The 21,192-nt window shown below is 35.8% G+C and overlaps 5 protein-coding genes and 1 pseudogene across 6 annotated transcripts in view; 5 read left to right on the top strand and 1 right to left on the bottom strand.

The window, feature by feature from the left end:
• Positions 1-5,399, top strand: part of LOC126592392 (probable LRR receptor-like serine/threonine-protein kinase At3g47570) — a 33,070-nt gene extending 27,671 nt beyond the window's left edge. Inside the window, exon 3 of the mRNA XM_050258078.1 lies at positions 5,048-5,399. Coding sequence (XP_050114035.1) covers positions 5,048-5,104 — 57 coding nt within the window. The 3' untranslated portion in view covers positions 5,105-5,399. The remainder of the gene's footprint in view (positions 1-5,047) is intronic.
• The window catches only part of LOC126592410 (PHD finger-like domain-containing protein 5A), a 32,422-nt gene extending 24,096 nt beyond the window's left edge, over positions 1-8,326 (top strand). Inside the window, exon 3 of the mRNA XM_050258103.1 lies at positions 8,254-8,326. The gene's annotated coding sequence lies outside the window, so the exon portion shown is untranslated. The remainder of the gene's footprint in view (positions 1-8,253) is intronic.
• LOC126592402 (acyl-coenzyme A oxidase 4, peroxisomal-like) overlaps positions 1-21,192 on the bottom strand; it is a 166,094-nt pseudogene that overhangs the window by 15,429 nt on the left and 129,473 nt on the right.
• On the top strand, positions 6,447-8,552 carry LOC126592411 (PHD finger-like domain-containing protein 5A). Its single transcript, XM_050258106.1, has 2 exons — positions 6,447-7,193; positions 7,907-8,552. The coding sequence occupies exon 2, from the start codon at positions 7,911-7,913 to the stop codon at positions 8,241-8,243; it is 333 nt and encodes a 110-aa protein (XP_050114063.1). The 5' UTR covers positions 6,447-7,193; positions 7,907-7,910; the 3' UTR covers positions 8,244-8,552.
• LOC126592290 (phosphoinositide phosphatase SAC8-like) lies at positions 8,270-15,405 on the top strand (the record flags this gene model as incomplete). Its single annotated transcript, XM_050257997.1, has 17 exons — positions 8,270-8,326; positions 10,430-10,521; positions 10,714-10,771; positions 11,279-11,335; positions 11,501-11,560; positions 11,695-11,758; positions 11,861-11,967; positions 12,645-12,731; positions 12,840-12,917; positions 13,395-13,459; positions 13,646-13,744; positions 13,844-13,943; positions 14,008-14,114; positions 14,212-14,284; positions 14,378-14,471; positions 15,077-15,143; positions 15,257-15,405. Coding segments are annotated over 14 exons (1,050 nt in total), but the record flags the coding sequence as incomplete, so codon positions are not given.
• LOC126592389 (probable LRR receptor-like serine/threonine-protein kinase At3g47570) overlaps positions 15,402-21,192 on the top strand; it is a 52,854-nt gene continuing 47,063 nt past the window's right edge. For both annotated transcript variants that reach the window (XM_050258072.1, XM_050258073.1), the window contains exon 1: positions 15,402-16,412. In XM_050258072.1, the coding sequence (XP_050114029.1) occupies positions 16,256-16,412 (157 nt within the window). In that variant the 5' untranslated portion in view covers positions 15,402-16,255. The remainder of the gene's footprint in view (positions 16,413-21,192) is intronic.

The following is a 21,192-nucleotide window of genomic DNA, read 5'->3' as shown; positions in this document are numbered from 1 at the left end:
AATTGTAGGAATAAGGAGTGATTTCATTTTAAGGAGTCAAATAATGTCCCAAATGATTAGTACCTCGACACGACCCACTACCACCTCTACTTCAAAGTTAGCTCTAGAAGTGGGCACAATAACCCATCAATTGGTGATTCAAACTAGGTGACCGATTTGGTTCAGTTTGGTTTCTTTTATAAAATTTGCTCTAATGAGAATAAGTTGTTGATACATGACAAGTTATGTTTTGTAAACATAAGCGTAACCACTTTGAGTAAAATGAATGTGCTTCTTGTACGCAAACGAGTGCTTTTTTGTAGATCAAATCAAATTACAATTCAACGTAAAAAATTGTTTGTGTGAAAAGGAAAAAAGAAGATATTGCTAATGCTTTCTTTTGCTTTCCGTGACGGCTTTTGGTGTGTCTACTTTCATCTACTCCATTTGTAATGGCTTTGTGTCAACCAAATGATGCAAAATGCAAGCAAAAATGCCCAACACGACTTCGTTTTGTCTTCGCTTCCAACGAAGGGATTGCCGACTGCGTACCGAATATGAAATAATCGCGACCGCAGAGGATACAATCCCCATAAACAACGGCTAAGCACCTTTTTATTTATTTATTTCATTTAATTTCAATTTTTGTCATTGACTGATTCGAAAGCTCTTAAGAGTAGGAACGCCATCGGTATGATCACTGAAACAAACATAGAAAGTCTCCTCCGCTAGTCCAATCCAGCTGCTTTTGCAGAAAGCCAAAGATTTCAGCTGCAAATTCGAATTCGCGATGTTCGCCAAGCGGCTTTTGCAGAAAGCCATAAACAACTCTCAGGTAAAATCGTATTCCAAGCATTCGATCGCCGCCACTTTTTTCTGTTTTTTTTGGATTTTTTCAGTTTAGCTTCGTAATTTGCGTTTTTTATTTTATTAAAATTCCATTTCTTTTTTGTTGGGTTGGATTAAATTCCGATGCTTTATCTGGTTAGTATGCTGGAAAACTGGATATTGCATCAATGGATTAATTTTTATGATTTGTTTATTCATTTCTGTGTATTTTTATGCTCGAATACTTGGATTGTATAAATTTGGAGCCTCTTGGTATCGACATTTGGACTGATACTTGCCCATTTTTTTTAAATTGGGATTTTGTATTGGAAATTGTTGGTTTCAGCTCAAATTTCCTTGTGAGCCCTGTCTATCCCCCTTTTTTTTTTCTCGCAAAGCGTCATCTAATAGTGCTCTGGCTATGAAGAATCTTTGGAGAATTGGTGTTTTAGTAAGTCATTGACTAAATTTATTCACAACAACAACGATTATCGATAATCGCTTGGAAGTTTGAGAACTATTTAGCCCAAATGGGGAAAAGAAAAAAAAAATCAATAAGATCAAAAAAGGAAAACAAAGCTCATCCAATGAAGACATACACAGAAAGGATGAAAGCCAAAAGCGAATGCCAAAGAAAAGTCATTTTCCCAAACCCATTTGCATGCATTTTCTCGCTTTCCCATTGCCCTTTTCCAGTTTTCTGTAATTATTTCCAAGACTTTTGTATACACACACATTGCTTTCGGCCATTACAGAAGCCTGAAACTCTCTGCTTTCGGCCAGCACAGAAACATTGACAGCTATCAAAGTAAAAGACAAGTCTAGCTGTTGAAAAACAAGGCAGCTATAGGCAAAACATGCCAACTATTCCACCAATTTCGGCCACTTTATTTTGATTTGAACTTCCAACAGTTCCAACAGATTTCTTAATTTCTGTTGACTAACTACTAAGTTGGTCTACCTTCATTTCTGTGGACATCCAATCTCAAGTGTTTTTTCTTACATGTGATAGGATTTCTTCTCTTTTGTGCTTTTGTGCAAATTAAACTTTGGTTTTTTGGTTTTCCATTTGTCTTTGAACAATGATGGAGCATTCGCGTACTATTCGTAATCTGGTTTTGTTGAAATTCCTGCATGGCTTCTTTCTCTTAGTCTTATGCACGATGAGCTCATGTCCGGAATCTGAAGCATTTCCCAGCCCTACCCTGCTTGTAAACGAATCTAATCGCTTGGCTTTGCTAGACTTCAAGAAAAGAATAACTAAAGATCCTCTCAGTGTCATGAGCTCGTGGAATCATTCCATCCACTTCTGCAGTTGGGTAGGCATTACATGCCACCGTGCCACCCAAAGAGTCTTGATTCTGGAACTGGAAGATAAACAATTGGTAGGCTCCATTCCACCTTCCATTGGGAATCTTACTCGTCTAATTGATATAAGCTTGGGAATCAACAAGTTTCATGGTGAAATTCCTCAAGAACTGGGTCATCTACGTACCCTGGAAAGTCTCAACCTGTCTTTCAATTCTTTAGGTGGGAAAATTCCGACTAATATGTCCCACTGTACACAACTAAGAGTTTTTTTTTTATCTTTATTCCAATAAGATTATTGGTTCGATTCCACATCAACTCAGTTCATGGTTGAGTTTAACTGTTCTACGTCTTAAAAGTAATAATTTCAGTGGAACCACCCCAGGTTGGATAGGAAACTTCTCTTCTTTGAGGGGTCTTAATCTTGGCGGCAACAATTTTCAAGGAAGCATACCAAATGAGCTCGGGCATATAACAACCTTGAAGCTATTCTTAGTTTGGGATAATAATTTGTCTGGTATGCTCCCTTCTTCAATTTATAATATTTCTTCCATATACAAAATCAGTGTTGGTAAAAACCAATTACATGGAGAGCTACCACCAAATCTCGGCATCTCGCTTCCTAATCTCGTAGAATTTTACTGTGGTGCCAACAATTTCACAGGAAATATTCCTGTATCATTGTCAAATGCTTCTAGACTTTAGGCGATTGATTTTGCTTCAAATGGCCTCACGGGGGCAATCCCTGGAGAAGGACTCGGAAGCTTGCGAAGCTTAATTTGGCTAAACTTTGGAGGCAATAGACTGGGAAATGGAAAACTTGGTGATTTGAGTTTTCTCAATTTCTTGACTAATTGTACTAGTCTTCAAGTACTCGATCTTAGCTACAAAGTCTTTATCTAGGGGTTAATTTGTTACATGGAAGCCTCCCAAACGGCATTGGAAATCTTATAAACCTTACCGATCTACAGATGTGTGTTAACTATTTGGCAGATGTTGTCCCTGAAGAAATTGGGAAGCTTGAGAAGATTGGGAAACTGTACTTGTTTGATAACAAATTTTCCGGGCCAATTCCATCTTCCCTGGGTAATATGACTTCATTGATAGAGTTTTCCATGTACAGAAATAGTTTTGAGGGAAGTATACCTCCAAGTCTTGGAAACTGCCAGAACCTGTTACTACTTGCACTTCATAATAACAATCTAACGGGCAGCATACCTCAAAAGCTTATGGAGCTTTCAACCCTTTCAATTGCTTTGGACCTGGCTGAAAATTATTTGACCGGTTCACTGCCAAGTATTGTGGGTGATCTGGTGCATCTCACAGAACTAGATGTATCAAACAATAAGTTATCAGGTGAAATCCCCAGCACCATCGATAGTTGTACTAGTTTGGGGCGCTTGTACTTGGATGACAACAAATTTGAAGGAACAATTCCTCAGTCTCTTAACGATTTAAAAGACTTGGAAGAACTTGACATTTCAAGCAATAACTTATCAGGGCAGATTCCTGAATTCATAAGCAAGCTTGGAGCACTTAAGTATCTCAATCTTTCGTATAATGATTTTGAAGGCGAGTTGCCTAAAGAAGGATTTTTTTCAAATGTCGGTGGTGTCTCAGTTCTTGGAAATCATAGGCTCTATGGTGACATCCCACAATTACATCTACCTGCATGCCCCAAAAATAAACACCATTCATCTCGAGAACTACTTTCCCTAAAAGTAGTCATCCCTATATCTTGTGCACTTGCATTCATAATTGCTCTATCATGCTTCTTCGGTGCTCGTTCAATGCTGAAAAAGTCAAGAGATGGACTTGTAACTTCGCGTTCTTATAAGGATTGGAAATTAGGTGTTTCCTACTCACAACTTGTTGAATCGACTAACGGCTTCTCTGTGGATAATTTGATTGGTTTGGGAAGTTTTGGTTTTGTTTATAAAGGGGTAATTCCTAGGGGTGGAAAGGTAGTTGCTGTTAAGGTATCAAACCTTCAACAACGAGGAGCGTCCAAGAGTTTCAATGATGAATGCAAAGCTTTAAGAAGTGTCAGGCACCGAAATCTTCTCAAGATCGTAACTGCATGCTCAAGCATTGATAATCATGGTAGAGACTTCAAAAGTCTAGTCTTCGAGTTCATGCCAAATGGAAGTCTTGACTCGTGGTTGCATCCTAGAGATGAGGAGCAATCTCCAAGTAAGAGATTGAATTTTATGTAAAGATTGAACATAGCCATTAATTTTGCTTCTGCGTTAGATTATCTCCACAACCATTGTGAAACGTCCATTGTTCATTGTGATTTAAAGTTGATCAATGTACTTCTTGATGAAGACATGGTAGCCCATGTTGGGGATTTTGGTTTAGCAAGGTTCCTCTTGGAAGCATCAAATGATCATTCCCTCAGTCAAACAATGTCATCGCAACTAAAGGGTTCTGTAGGTTACATTCCTCCATGTATGAGATTCCATCATTCTAATTTCTTTTTTTGGTTCTTATTAACTTATTACTAAAAACTAACTAATTAAATTATATATATTAAAGATATACTATTGACTCTTTTTCCTAGAAACAATTAACATTAATCTGAAATAAGATATCAATTTTAATAGTCAATTGCATGTGACATCTTATTATCTATATGTATGTCACAACAGAGTACAGCATGGGAGGCCAAGTTTCCATATTGGGAGATGTTTACAGCTACGGGATACTCTTGCTAGAAATGTTCACAGGAGAAACACCTACTGATGACAAGTTCATCGAAGGTTTAAGCATTTACAAATTCGCAGCCATGGCTTTGCCCGACCATGTCATGGACGTTGTTTACCCTACATTGCTCCTCGACCTCAAAGCTGAGGGTAGTGTTAACGATGACAGATACGAAAGAACTGCGCTGCCTAGACGTAACAATCGCGGAGTGGTGAAAGCAAAAAAGGTAGAGGAATGCTTGTTTGCTGTGATGCAGATAGGACTTTCCTGCTGTGTAGTATAACCAAGGGAGTGGATGCTTCTGAATATGGTTGTCGGAAAAATGAGTGCAATTAGAGACTTGTACCTCAAAGTTCAAGAAGGCTAAAGAAGGACAAATATATGCTGCTTGTGGTTTTTCTTTTCTTGTTTTTCTGTACTTTTCCTACCATCGCTTTGAACCTTGCCTCTTTTATGTTAGCTGCTGTTTTAAACGGACGAAGTTTTCATTTGTATGACTTGAAGCTTTCAAACTCTTATTTGTGTGGAGCTATTTGTAATTGTCTTGGTTATGTCAATCTTGTTTAGAATCTGATAAACTCAATGCTTAAGCAGTTTAGAACATTTCAGTCTCATATTTCTTCTCAAATGATTGCATGTGCTACACAAGTTTTGTTGAGAATTCTTTTTTTATTTTTTTGTTTGTGGCACGTGGGTTTTGGTTGTGACGAAGGATTTGCTTCAAGGCAGGTATAAATATGTTATCTTTCGTACTTTATTCGCCCGCACATACATGTGCAAAAGGGTTATGCGAATAAGCCTTGTGGATATAGTTAAGCCCGACGTTACGCCTATTATTTGTCAAAGTTTTGCGCTCCTAAAACAAAGCTGAAACACTCAAAGAGATAGACAAGAATGGTCAAGATTTAACTAGAAACTAATATTGAAGATTTAGTTTTTAGGCTTTCATTATTTCAAATAATAGGAGTATAAAAATAATTCTCATTTTCTTTTTCTTCTCTCTAACCTTGATATGGCTTACATGAATTTCTATATTGTGTCATGTTCTCTCTAACATTTGCTTGACTTGATTTTATAGGCAAATGAATAAGCTAGTATGACTCCAAAAACCCATTATTCCATTCTTTTATGTTTTCCGTGAGTAATTTTAATATTATTATATCAAGTCATTCCCCTTCCCAACATAAAATTAATAAATAAGAAAAACAAATTTTGTTGTATAATTTTTTTTTTTAAATAAACGATATTATCGATCGAGAAGTAGGTTAAATCTAGCATTAGACTAGTAATAATGTGGTTTAAATTCGTCTTTAGCGATGGTCAAACCTAAGATATCTCCACTTACTGCTGATGATGAATACTATTAGAGTGCGTTTGTTGCACCGGACTAGCTTTAGGGACTAAGCTGGATTGGCTTAGACTAGACTAAGCTGAACTGATTTAATGAAACGTTTGGTAAAATGCCGGACTAAAAAAAAAGAATAGTTAACAACTATAATTTTATATCATTAAATACACATTTAATAATATTTTATTATTAACTCAATAATATTTTATTTTTTATTCAAGCTTTTTCTTTGTGGTTGTGTCTGGAACACTCTCCTCTCCTTAGGAGTTCATTCTTTTCTTCCTCGTTAGTGCCGTTCCCCAACACTCATTTTTTCCAACAAAACAATATCCTTCAAAGCGATTTTTCCTGCAAAATCGTCCCTAAAGCTACTCTCTCCCTTTCTCTATCCATTTCTCGGGAATTTTCTGGGAAAGTAATTTTTTCTTTTGGGAAATTTCTGGGAATTATTGCGAATAAGGAAGAATTTTTATATGGCGATTGTTGTTGTTTTTGTTTTTTTTTTTTTTTTTAAAAATTTTGGTGTTTAGATTTAGGCAGTGGGGAAAGAGAGAAGCAGATAGATGGGCAAGGGAGAGAGAAGCAGATGAAGCAGGGCAAGGGAGAGAAGCGGACGAAGAGAAGTAGATGGAGTGAAGCAGCGAAGGTCTTAGTAATCCGATACCTTTCGATGGGACTCGCTAAGACCTTCTAGCGACGTCCTTTATCGAGACGAGTCCCGGCTAGTCCCACTAAAGGTTGTCCTGCGTAACAAACATGGTATTGCTCTGAGTTTTAGTCCAGTCCAGTCCAATTCCTACTTAGTGAGGGCAAACAAACGCTCTCTTAGATCGTAATACTAAACGACAATTTTTAATTGAAACTTAAAAAGTACGTAAAATAAAAAAATAAAATAAAAAATAAAAAACAATACCCCTATGATCTATCCGATTCTCTCTCAGTCCGCCGAGCCCAACTCCCCCCATAGCGCCAATCCCCTCTTACAGTAGCATCCCTTCATCCGAGTCCTCTCCAGCTATCTTCGGTAAGCTTTGCTCTTTTCGCTTCTCGTTCTTCCTCTCTAGTTTTCGGATATGTAGAAAACTGCTGCTGTATTTTGATTATTTCCATCTAAAATTTAAATTTCTAGCCGAATGCGCATTCGATTACCTGTTTTAGGGTTCCTGTTCTGTTCAATTTATTAATCGTTTCATCTATTTACACAGCATGTTTAATTCCCACAATTTGTTTTCTGTGATGGGAATTAGGCAAACATCGCAAGCACCCAGAAGTTGAAAGAGTAATTAGAAATTAAAAAAATTTGGATTTTTTTGGGTTTTTTTGGTATTAGAGTTATGGGGCAATGAACTGCTTTGCATTGATGAATTGGTGTGACAAAAGTAAACCACTTTTATTATTTTTGTGCATAGTTGTAAAAGAGTTTGCAAATATTCGTAGCTGATCGATAAGTTGCATGATTTGTGAATATAAACACCCTGCAATTTGGCATGAAATTGTTAAAAAGTATGCAGATTTGCAAATTGGGTTAGTCTCGAAACTTTTGAATGTGCATTAGCGTTATCAGTTGATGCAGGAGCATCTGAGGGGCACTCGAAAGCTAAGTCAGCTGCCAGCCAGCTAGGCTAGGGTTCTAGTTAATTTGGGGATTCGAGTTTTTATGATTTGGATTCTGTTTCTACTGTGATTTGGCCCTATTTGATCCGCTGGACAGAAGCTTATTTTACCCTGTTGTTGCAGGAACATGGCGAAGCATCATCCTGACCTGATTATGTGCTGGAAGCAACCTGGAATAGCTATTGGAAGGTTGTGTGAAAAGTGCGACGGTAAGTGTGTAATTTGTGACTCTTATGTGTGTCCTTGCACACTTGTTCTGGTTTGCGATGAGTGCAACTATGGATCTTTCCATGGAAGGTGTGTTATTTGTGGAGGGGTTGGAATTTCTTATGCTTATTACTGCAAGGAGTGTACTCAGCAGGAGAAAGATAGAGATGGGTGCCCAAAAATTGTGAATCTGGGAAGTGCCAAAACAGATCTGTTCTATGAATGGAAAAAGTATGGTTTCAAGAAAAGATGATCATTAGCAGGTCAAGTTTCACTTAGCTTCTGGAGATCATTTTGTTTTGTTCTTCATTGAGGCTTAGCCAATATTCCAATCAGGTATTTTTCTTAGAAAACTTGCCTGTTACTGCTTGTATGTTTGACTGTTGTATTTTCTTGTTCGATATGTTTCCAACCTACTCTCATTCTGTAGGTAATCAAGCAATTTATGACTTGAGTAATTCTCACTCGTAATCTTTGTATGTGGCATGCATCTCGGGATGTTTGAACTCCTGAGTGTACTTGGAGCTTTGTTAATCCAATTTCATATGTGATTTAATATTCAGTAGACGAACTTGGCATTTCTTTTTTATCTTTTACTGAAGTTGTGAAATGGATGTATTAATTGGGGACTCCATGCTAAATATTGCTCAGTAGGTCCACGCATACTCTTTAAAATCTTTCAAAATCTCAATTGAATATACCTGGCATAATGATTTTGGCCAGGGTAGTGTGTCCTACCCTTTGCTCCCGAGTCCGATCCCTTCCCCCTAGATTAGGGTGGTCAAAAGAAAAGACCCTATTACCACGCGATTCAAGACTTATACTCTACAAATGAACACCTTTGTTAGATGTTCCAGCCATTCAAATTTCGATCAAGCTCTATGGAATGTGAAGTGTCATATTAGTGTGAATTTACAATAATATTATTCACATCGCTTCTTAAGAACACAAATCATTTGTGTGAACGAGATTATTGAAAAACATATATTTCAATATGTACGTATGTGTATACATTTATAGTACCTTAGAGTTATATTTCAACGAATCATTCTGACGTGTACGAGAAATGGAAGCACATGAATTTACTTATGGGGATGAATAATTAACAAATAGTTTTATTGTTGGTCGTGACACAAGTTCAAACCTCCTTGGATTTTCCACTTCATGTATATAAAAATTGAGAGACTTGTTGAGTTGTTTAGGTGATAAGAATGGGTAAGATCTTCTCCGGATCCTCGGCTAAGGATCCTTTCTGCTCGCAATCGGCGTAGACCTCGTAACCCTCGCCCTCGTGACCATCAGGCCTTCTTACTCCTGCTGCCACCGACAAGTGGGCGGGGATCAGATCGGCCACCAGCAGGCCAGTCTTTATCCGCTTGTTCAGAGTTGCAGCGGTAGTGGTAGTTTCCTCTGAGTCGGTGTTGGAGGCGTCAATGAATTCTCAGTGTGTGAAACCCAAGAGTTCTTCTCCGTCTTTGATTTCCAAGAAGAAGAGGAAGGGAAAGAAAGATATCTGGCCGGAGGATTTGAATTGAACGGCCAAGATAACTTGGTCCTTAGAATTTGAAGCACACAGATCCGGAGAGAATTCTTACCCGATAAGAACCAATTTTTTTTTATCTCCCATGCCTTGTAATAGCCACCACAAGCACCATTGGCTGGTCAAAAATGCCAATTGGCAACACCAGCATCTGCTAAAAGATTATCACCTGCAGCAACACGTCATGAACCAATTTCCTCTATTCAAGCAGCACAGCAGCTTGTTTGCTGAACATTTCTCATGCCAACCAAATTTTCTCATCACTAAAAGTCAAGGCAAATTTGTCGCCTACCCTTCAACTTCACTGCTACCAGCAATCACTTAGAACTGCACCCCCACTTTATTATTTTGTCCCATCATCGCACACACTAGTGGCTAGTTTAATGACAGGGACTGAAACTTATTGAGATCAAAATCAAGTTCAAGTTAGTCCAATTAGTGTTCCAATTTAGTGAGACGTCTTAGGTTTGAGGCACATTGATAGCAAGGACGTATTATATTTATATTAAGTTTAATGCTTAGTAAATAGTTGATTTATTGTATGGCCTAACCCAGCCACCCTTCCCTTAGTAGATTATCCCATCCACTTAAATGCAGAATATTGTTGTATCAAAAAGTTCTTTCAGCACCCTCCCTTAAAGTAGATTATCCCCTCTGTTTAGACGTGGAATATATTTGTTTTAAAAAATAGTCTTTTATGCAACGAAAATGCTACCTCAAGTTAATTGTACACTGTCGTGTGGAAAAATAATATGGTAACCACTTTTGAACTCAATAGTGGTCTGTTTACTTACCAAAAATGAGAATGCAAAGTGGAGGTAAGGCTTTTGATTCTTTTGATTCGTTAGCGAATTTGAGAGTGACTTGGGATGTTTTAAATTTGTGATGTGTTTGTGCAGAAAAAGGATGAGGCGTACTTCATGGCTCTGTTGAAAACAGTCCAATCAACTCCGGGGCTGTACTTCTCGTACGAGACTGATATAACACTAAAGTAAATTCTTATACCTAGCACTCAGCCGAAGTTTAAATTTTTAACCGTTAGGGTGCCGTTTAATTACATTCCACTGTTTTCATCGTTGTTGTGTGATTACTGTTCAAAATCTTATTATGTCAATTTATGTATCTATTCGGTAAAGTGTTGTGTTTGTTTATCTAATCATATATAATTGATCCTTTCCACTAGCTTTCAAAGAAGATGTAAGTTAGTGGAAGGATGGATGGCCAAACCAATATGGAAGCAGGTTAGTTGGAAATTTGGAATATTGGGTTTATCGGGACCTGATTAGTTCTTGAAAGTGATTCATATAAGCATATATATTGCCCACGTGTTTAGCTTACTAGGCATCCTCAACTCTTTCCAAGTCAGAGGGTTAATAGGGAAAGAAAGGAAAACCGCCCTAAGGATTTGCCTACTTTTGTGTTTTTGTGCACTATACTTATCTTTCGTTCTCAAGGTGAAAGTTTCAGCTCAACAAAGATGCCTTCTCAGTTCATATCCTTGAAGACATGCCATACTTTGTGCAATTTTTTGGTTGTCAAGTGATTCTCCCTTCCCCTTTATCCAAAGGATTTTTTGTCAACACTAGAAGACGAGACAGCGTGAGTATCGAGTCAACTGACACACCATATCATATGGATGTTTATCAGTATTTTCTCATAATGCCATTTTAGCTCCTATCAAATGATTACACATTACGATCTATGAATAGTAATTGCTTGGTAGTTTTTAACATTATTTGTGTTTCCAGGCTGACCCTCGATTTGTTTGGAACAGAAATCTTTTGGACGAACTTATCGAGTATAAGGTTAGACTTTCCATCTTTGAGGTCATAATTAGTTAAACAATTTGAAGTATTTTCTCGCTTGCCACCACTTAATGTATATCTTTAAGGAAGAACAGCATTTTCAAAAGTCGTCAGTTCTTCGCGCACAAATTTTATTGCTAATGCTCATTAATTTTCTCATGGCAGCTTGATGGGTTCATTATTCCTCTAATACAAGGAAAGATCCTGAATTTACTGATTTGTTATGTGTATATCCCTCTCTCTCTCTCTCTCTCTCTCTCTCTATCTCTCTCCCTCTCTCTAAGATTGAGATTCAGAGTTTACGTGAGTAATATGTTATGGTGTTCCTTAACCTACATTTAAGCTTCCAGACTGCACAGCAAAAGCTAAAGGGCTTATCTGCCACACTTACGATAGTCTCAAGGAGGTGTACCTGGCATCTAGGTACAATCTTATAGAGATGATTGATTCTTGTAATCACTTTTGTGTCTGTATCTGCATGTTTTGAAGGACTTAAACATGAAACACTGTAATGTGGTCGCGTAAGGACAAGAATGTGGAGAAGAGGAGCCAACCTTCATGGAGATGTTGCTAATTTTATTGAAACTGAGCGGTTGGTGGAGATTGAAGGTTTCCAGTCCTCGTTATTGCAGGTAATTCTCATATGAAGGTTCAGAAAAGAAATGTGTGCTGAGGTTATATTGTATCGGAATATTTTTAGTTACTATTATGTTTCTTTGCCTAAATAGGACATTAGCTTATATCATGGTGTCATTGTACACGTGATCAACTAAGTTGGCCGAGGATTAAACATTTGAGAAAAGTATATTCTGTTGAGAATGAATCGCATATTGATGGGAGGAGAGACCTTGCATGAGCTTATAAGTAAATTGGGTTAATCCCCATATTGCCAATTGGTTTTAAGATGGAACCTCAACTTTCTTCACGTTCTGCGCTCCTTGTTGATGTGAGAAATATCATAATTGTAGAACTTTGTCTTTATTTTTCTGAGGTTGATGGACTGCCCCTCACATAGATGAAACTTTTGTACAGTTTAGCAAGGATAGATTGGTTTTGCCAACTTTTATACATTTAGAAAACTTTTCCAATGCTATACTTTCTAAATATGCAGACACTGTTTCATTATTAGCCCTTAAGACTGATAATAGATTGGAAGTTTTGTCATAATCTAATACGAGAAGATTTATTTATTTATTCCTTTTTTCTGAATAAAACCCTCCATAATATTTTTGATATGTTTTCCAGATTCGTGGTTCAATTCCATTTTTCTGAATAAAACCCTCCATAATATTTTTGATATGTTTTCCAGATTCGAGGTTCAATTCTGCTTCTTTGGGAGCAAATTGTTGACTTGAGCTATAAACCACAACTTAGAATTATTACTCATGAGCAGACGGTAATTTGTTGCCAGAGGTGCAAATCCATTCCTTTTTACTCTTTTCTTGGCTTGATGGTACAGTTCCCTTGTTTGAGTTGTGTTGTGAATTTTCCCATCCACTTACAGTCAAATGTTGTGGAGCGCCATTTTTTTGATCTTTTGCAAAGGTATGGAGAGACAATGGCAGTAGACCTAACTGATAAAGTATGGGTTTCTTTTCTTTTACATTTTACTTTGAATTTAACAATCCTTGCACACTGATCCACCTTTACGTTAAGCTGAAAAGTTTGCAATTTTTTTCCTTCAAATTGTGTTTGTACGACACGCTCACCTTTTTGTGGCTCTGGGATTTGCTAAATAAGCAATGATGTCTATAATTCTTCCCAGCTGACTGCTTGTGCTACACAAATTTTACTGTTTTTTTAACTGTATGCAAAGTATATGTTGTTTCATAAATTTCAGTTGTTAGAATTTTTCCGTTTATTGTTATTTGTAGCATAGAGGTCGCACTTGGTGCGATGGCAAGTGCCTTCGCCCATAAGCGGTAGGTCTCGGGTTCGAGACTTGGGAGCAGCCTCTTCATAAATGGGGGTAAGGCTAGCCGACATTTACCTCTCCCAGACCCTGCGTAAAGCGGGAGCCTTGTGCACTGGGTACGACCTTTTTTATTGTTATTTGTAGCATGACGATGAAGGTCAACTAAGCACGGCATTTTCTGCTGAAATGCAAAATCTACCAAACGTGAGGTGACAATTTGCATACTTATATATGCAACTATGTTGGCTCCCAACTGAATCATTTTCCGACTTCAAGTTGATTTGTTTTTTGTTTTCAAGGTTGCTTATAATGAAGTCAGTTCTATTGGTTGGCATTGGGAACAATGTCAGAAATGAGATTTTGTTCTCAACTTACTGCTTATGTTTTTGTAGCAGATATGTTTCATTTGACTTTCATCATGTATGTGGTAACTCAAACTTTGAAAACCTAAAGGTTCTATATGAGGAGATCTCAGAGCAATTTGAAAAGCTAGGGTAATGAAAGCGTAATATCTGATTGAATAAGTATGCCAAAATCCAGGTATGCTGGCTATATGAATACTGTTTTTAATCAAAACTGTTCCAGCTGAGCAGATACGTCCTCGTAGATGCGAAAGGCAATACACCGGAGGAGCAGAAAGGGATTGTCAGATCAAACTGCATTGATTGCCTTGATAGAACAAATGTTACTCAGGTTTCTAAGAAAATTACCTTAGTGTGTTTGACATTAAATTGTTTACTGCTTCTTTATTTTGTAGAGTTACTTGGCCCAGATGTCTCTAGATGCACAGTTGCAGAGGACTGGAGTGCTGGATTCTTTTGAAAGCATTTCTATGTTTGCTCAAGACTATCAAACATTTAGAGAGTATGGAATTCTTCGTGTCATGTATCCTATCTTTCATAAATGATCAAACGATGTCTATAATAAATTGTTGTGCTTATTCTCAATTTTGTTGCTTTAGTGTGGGCGGTGCAAGGTGACGAGATAAGCCTCGAGTATTCAGGGACGTATGCCCTGAAAGGGGACCTGGTTAGGTAAATTCAACCGTATAGTATGACTTGAATCATGGACAAAATATATATATATCCTTTTTTTTCGAATCATATTCTGGATCCATATTACCGCAGATATGGGAAGCAGACATTTGGAGGAATAATTAAAGACGGGATGAGTGCTCTTTCAAGATATTTTTTGAATAACTTTCAGGATGGCATTCGGCAGGTAATCTGCCTCTCTTTCGCAAATATAGAGTATTGCTCATCTGCATGAAAGCAAGTAACTTCCATTTATATATACCTGCTTAAAATCAGTTTAAAATTTGTTCTGGATGCTATGGATCTTATCAGTGGCCGCTATACAGTTAGAAGGGATATTTCACCATCCCGGGCTGAATCTTTTTCTGCAAGTACAATGAATCTTTCAAAGAAATTGAAGTGCCTGAATTCCTTATCTGGTTTTATATATCCCTTTGTTATCAGTTATACAGATCCCGGGTAGGATTATAAAATCTTGGTTCATCTTCTCGGAACCTCAAAATTTTAGTGTATGATGGTTTGGGGAGTACCCTGATGGTTCAATTGCATCTCTTGAAAGTAAATTTAGTAAGAAATCATGCCTGCTTTAGCAAATATGAGCGATATTTAATGGATATGCTTTTAGTAATGAAAGGGGAAGTAAAATTCAATTCTAGCAAACTTGATGTTTGATTGGCCGGCTTGGCATGTAATCGTCATTAGTTGGCCGCGAATGAAGGTAACTTGTGCCACTTTTAAAATGGCTTCATCGAATCTATAGTCAAGTTTTAAGTGTGAGAACAAACATTGCAGTATCTACCGGTGGCATCAGCTTTGCTAATCGGAAGGTTGACACTGACATCCGTCACACTTCAGCAAGGTATTACTATTATTTTGGTTTTGCCTGAAATCTTAGTACATGGAACTTCGTTCTCAGGTGCGAGTTCTATTCAATATTCACGAAGACCTGAGAAATTTTGAATCCTATTGCAGCAGGTCGTAATGCCCAACAGTATATGTCTTCTGTTCTTTGTGCTGGAGTCACTGCTGGAGTAGCGGCAGCGGTTAAAGCAAACGGAAGGCAATTCTGTTCGAGACCTCGCTTGTGCAAGACTCGTTTAACATTATTCTGAACTTGTTCATTCAAACCGTAGAGTTACTGTTGTTGCAAGCCCTGTCATTTTTTAGCTAATATTTACAAACGATTTGTGGTTAAAATGGTAAACTTGTTTTACTATTTCCGGTTGCTGCCGATAAATTACTTAGTACATTTGGCCACGAGTTCAAATGGCAGTGCAATCGGACATGGTACACTCCTTTAGAGATTGTGTGAGATCGATAATTCAAGGGGCCACCTTGTTTACAATAGCATGGGTGTGTTTTGATAATCTTTTGCAATCCAAACAAATTGAAATTGCTCTGAATTTACTCCAAATCTAACATGATTTCAACTGGACAAAACACTTACAATGACCTTTTGTATTTACTGATGCCAGTTAAACTCATCTATCTCGATCGTTGTTAACTTTGCAAACCCTGACTAGAAATAAATATATAAAAGCAGTAGAGAAAATATGTCCTATCGCCAGTCGTTCTCTCGTGTAAAACCTAGTTCTATGCTAACTTTGATCGAGAACTTTCTAGGGGAATGACAAGGATCAGACTGTTAGGTGGCTCAACCGAACTGAAGCTGTGGACTAATTGGTCTGGCTCTTCCATTCCTTCTAAGCTGTGGACTAAGTTCGTCTGCCTCTTCTGTTCCTTCTAAGCTGTGGACTAACTACTAAGTTGGTCTATTTTAATTTCTGTGGCCATCCAATCTCAAGTGTTTTTTCTTATATGTGATAGGATTTCTTCTCTTTTGTGCTTTTCTGCAAATTAAACTTTGGTTTTCTGGTTTTCCATTTGTCTTTGAACAATGATGAAGCATTCACGTACTATTCATAATCTGGTTTTGTTGAAATTCCTGCGTGGCTTCATTCTCCTAGTCTTATGCATGATGAGCACATGTCCGGAATCTGCAGCATTTCCCAGCTTGGAAACGAATCTGATCACTTGGCTTTGCTAGACTTCAAAAAAAGAATAACTGAAGATCCTCTCAGTGTCATGAGCTCGTGGAATCATTCCGTCCACTTATGCAGTTGGGTAGGTATTATATGCCACCGTGCCACCCAGAGAGTCTTGATTCTGGACCTGGAAGATAAACAATTGGTAGGCTCCATTCCACCTTCCATTGGAAATCCTACTTGTCTAATTGAAATAAGCTTGGGAATTTACTTGTCTAATTGAAATAAGCTTGGGAATCAACAAGTTTCATGGGAAATTCCTCAAGAACTGGGTCGGCTACGTACCCTGAAAAGTCTAAACTTGTCTTTCAATTCTTTAGGCGGGAAAATTCCAATTAATATGTCCCACTGTACACAACTAAGATGTTTCGATCTTTTTTCCATTAAGATTATGGACGTTATGAAAATTGCCTTCACTATAAAAGTATAAATTGTCGTTTTTTTTTTTATAAATATTTTGGAGATTGGCTATTTTTCAAGGCTTATAGTGAAGGTTGTATATATATTGCATGATATCTCTTCTTATAGAAAGAGAACAATGTTGAGTAGAAATTTTTTGATTTCTTAGATGTTACTCTTTCTTTATGTTCATAAGATATAGTCTCAATCATGACAGTATTTGTCCTTGGTTTTTTACATTGATGTTTTATGTAAATAGTTCCTACTCTATCTACGGACAATGCTTACTACACATTTAATCCGTTATTTTAATACTTATATACAACAATTATAATTCATTTAATATTCCCGCGGCAACGCGTGGACTTAAACTACTAGTCCTACCTAAAATAAGACTCCAAGAATATTTACAATTAAGACTCAAATCAACATAATGTGCATTCTGATTTATAAGTTTGTCCTCTGCATGATGTTTGTTTTTTTTTTCCCTAACCTATTGCTTTTAGTGCTTTGCAACTTGTTTTGATGTTTTGATGCGATTAAATGGAATGAAGAAGGGCTTTAAGTGAATTAACAACATTTAAGAGTGGAGTTAGTAATGGACAAGTGACATACTCTAAGAGAGGCCGTAAAGAGGTCAGACACTGCTTGGTTGCAAAAGATTTGAACTCAGAGTTGGGAGTCTTCCACTAACTTCAAGTCACCATTTTGGTGCAATTTCAAAATTATCGTAAAAAAAGATTTGAACTCTGAGGTGGGAGTCTTCCACTAACTCCAAGTCACCTTTTGGGTGGTTTTTCAAAATTCTCGTCCAATTGATGAAATGAAATGATAGAACATAATGTTTTAGCGGATGTTATCAGGATAGCAAAGACAAAGAAATCAATTATCTTCTAGTAAGTATCACACTAAGGAAAAAATTAATTACAATTTATAATGAAATGATAGAACATAATGTTTTAGTGGATGTTATCATGGATAGCAAAGACTAAGAAATCAATTATCTGCTAGCAAATATCACACTAAAGAAAAAAATCAATTCCAATTTATAATGAATAGAAAGAAATACAATAAGGAATACAAGTAAAATGTAAAAAACGGCAATGTATAAAAAAACATAGAAAACGTCTTATTTACACGGAGGAGTCGGCTCAACTCAAGGGTAGGTTCTCAATAAGAGAGTCATCTTAGCAATTCTCTGTTCCAGCTCAACGGTCTCTTGAGTTTGGTCCAATAATGCCTATGTAAAAGAAACTATAAAAAAGTCTACTTCTGTTATTTTTTCCTTAAACATCAAAAATGGTTATTGGACAAAGGCAGAGTTGGCTAGACTACCAAGACATAGGAAACATATAGAAGCCCTGATTCGGTGAATAAATATGCTACAAAAGATTAATTTTTCGTGCAAGCCATCACTGAGAGGAGAGCTGGTCTAGTTAAATAGATGAGTTTGCGAAGAGAGGGACAGTGAGATGAGAGAGCAGCAATTCTATGGTCTGCAATTCAAAACCATGAATGGACAATGCATTGCAATGTAATCCAGATGTAAAAATCATGAGTCGCATGAGGTCTGAAGCATATGAGGTGTGTGAGTGATGAACAAATGAAACTAGGAAGCAGACATTGCAATGCAGAGTCAGAATCCAAATGTAAAAAAACAGAATCAGGAAACAAAAACTTCCTTGCAGTGTCTAAATCTGTATTGACCTATTCTAAAATATAAAAAAAAAAAAAATAGGACAAAGTGGTGCCAATTGAAGTGAGTGCCAGTTGTAATGGAAGATTTTGTAATTTTTTTGCTTATTTTAAATGCATTTAAGTATCACAATACACGATTAACCTATTTATAATTAACTTAAATATTGTAACTTTTTATTGATTCTATACAAAATCACCCTTTAAGATACAATTTTCATTAAATTTTTGTACTTATTATGGGTATTAAAAGAGAAAATTCTTTTATGCTATGTAGCTTTAAATGCTACAAGCATTGTATGGTCTAGATTGGTTTGAATTAGTTATTATTGTGGTCCCATTAATCTAGACCATCCAATACTCGTAGCATTTAGGGCTTGTTGTTTTTAGCTTTTAATAATCTTATGCGATCCAAACAAATCGAAATTGTTATGAATTTACTCCAAAGGTAACATGATTTCAACTGGACTAAACACTTACAATGCCCTTTTGTATTTGCTGATGTTGTTTAAACTCATCTCTCGATCGTTGTTAACTTTGCAAACCCTGACTAGAAATAACCATATAAACGCAGTATGAGAAAATGATAATCATGTTCAAACATTTATGAATGCTTGCATTGTCTTAAGGGTACCCAAAGCAACCGATGAAATCAAATTACCCTACAACCCCCCTTCCTTTTTGCTCCTAAGCCTATGCTTATGTGGTTATATATATTTGTATATATATGCAAGGGATACTTTGGATGCGATTCCCAATCCTTAACATTCTTTGATTAAAACCTTAATGATATTCAAAGTTTGATCAAAGTCCCTTGACTTTGTACACCTCATTATATTGCTATTAATATTTATATTTTTATAGTTTTGACATTAATTGTTTGATATTTTATGAGATTTATAATCCTATAAATTTAAAATCCCTCATTATAATACTATTAGAAACGGTTACAATAAAAGAATTCAAACATTTTGATTGAATAAATGGATAAAAACTATGTAAAAATAAGAAATAATAAATGGCAAAAGAATGTATCCATAGTGTTAAAAAAATTGGTACATTTCACATATGTACATTAATAAAGAAGAATTGGTACATTATAAATAAATCAGGGTACATATAAAAGATTAAAAAATTATGAGTACAAATGAATTTTTAAAAAATATAGGCCCTAAAAGAAATTAATACATGGGTACAAAATAAAACTAAAAAGAAAATACTACAAATTTAAAAAAAAATGTTGCAAATTAAAAGTGGGTACAAACTAAAAATATAAATATATGATACAAAGTTTAGGCATAAAAACATAAATATACCATATGTAATTTTTCTATCATTGATTAAATATATAATGTCACGTGACGATATACACATGGGTACAAACACAAATAAAACTTTAAAAAATATGGGCACAAAAAGAAACTAATATATGGGTACAAATTAAAAATGAAAAGAAAATTGGTACAAATTAAAAAATATTTACAAATTAAAAATAGGTACAAACTAAAAATAAAAATATATGATAAAAAATTTAGCCATAAATATAAATATACTAATTGTAACATTTTTAACACTAAAGGAATATATTTAAAAATAAAAAATATTTTATTATTCAAATAATTAATTATGTTATTAATACCCAAGTATCTTGATAAAAAATTAAAAATGAATAGGATTTTAATCAATGGAGTAACAAAAAGAAGGATGTGAACCTAATTTCTCCTATATGAAAACTAAGTTTACACATGCAAGATTATGTTGTAATGTCAAATTATGTGCTTGTATATATATTATAAGAAATATTATACTTGAAAGATATAAAAGATTGTGTTGCAAAAAATTAATGTTATCTGTTGGTAGATTATTTTTGTTGGTTGTTTGAAAGCACTGGAATTTTCTGTTTTGGTGTGGAGATTTTGAGTGGTGGAGGAGACCCTTTTAAGATTAGGGTCTAATATCTTCGTTGACACTCTTTTTATTTATTTATTTTATTTATTTATTTATTTTTAGTGAAGCTTATTTATTGCATGATATCTCTTCTTATATAAAGAGAACAAATATTGACTAAGAAATTAAATTTCTTAGATGTTGCTCTTTCTTTATGTTCATAAGATATAGTCTCAATCATGAGTCATGACTGTGTTTGTCCTTAGATTTTTTACATTGATGTTGTATGTAGATAGTTCCTACCTATCTACGCACAATGCTTACAACACATTAAGGCCATTATTTTGATACTTGTATACAATATTTGTAATTCATTTAACATTCTTGCCGCAACGCGAGAGCTAAAACTACTAATCCTACCTAAAATAGGATTCCAAGAATATTTTCAATTAAGACTCAAATCAACATAATGTGCATTCCGATTTATAGGTTTATCCTCCTGCATGATGTTTGTTTTTGTTTTTTTTTTTTTTTTTATCCTATTGCTTTTGGTGATTTGCAACTTGTTTTGCATGTTTAAACCTTCTAGATTTTTCTTTAGAAGGATTTAGGCTTAACGTCCCTCCATTTTCTTGTATTTTTATTTGTTTTCTTAAGAAGACTCAGATTTATGCCCCCGTTTTTTCTTGTATTTTTTTTTTTTACATTTCTTCTTGTAGTGATATGTGAGGTTTATGTTCTCATGACTATGTCTAACTTCTTTTTTCTGATTCTATAAAAATTTCCTCGTACCATCGAGGTTTCTCTAAAAAAAGAAGAAGAAGAAAGCCAGTCTGCAACGATTTGCTACCCACGTGTACTTTCCACTTGAATTTGTATAGA

The sequence above is a fragment of the Malus sylvestris genome, chromosome 12 (genome assembly GCF_916048215.2).
Source record: "Malus sylvestris chromosome 12, drMalSylv7.2, whole genome shotgun sequence".
Lineage (NCBI taxonomy): Eukaryota > Viridiplantae > Streptophyta > Magnoliopsida > Rosales > Rosaceae > Malus > Malus sylvestris.
The sequence above is the reverse complement of the archived record's forward strand: the minus strand, read 5'-3'. Positions and strand labels throughout refer to the sequence as shown.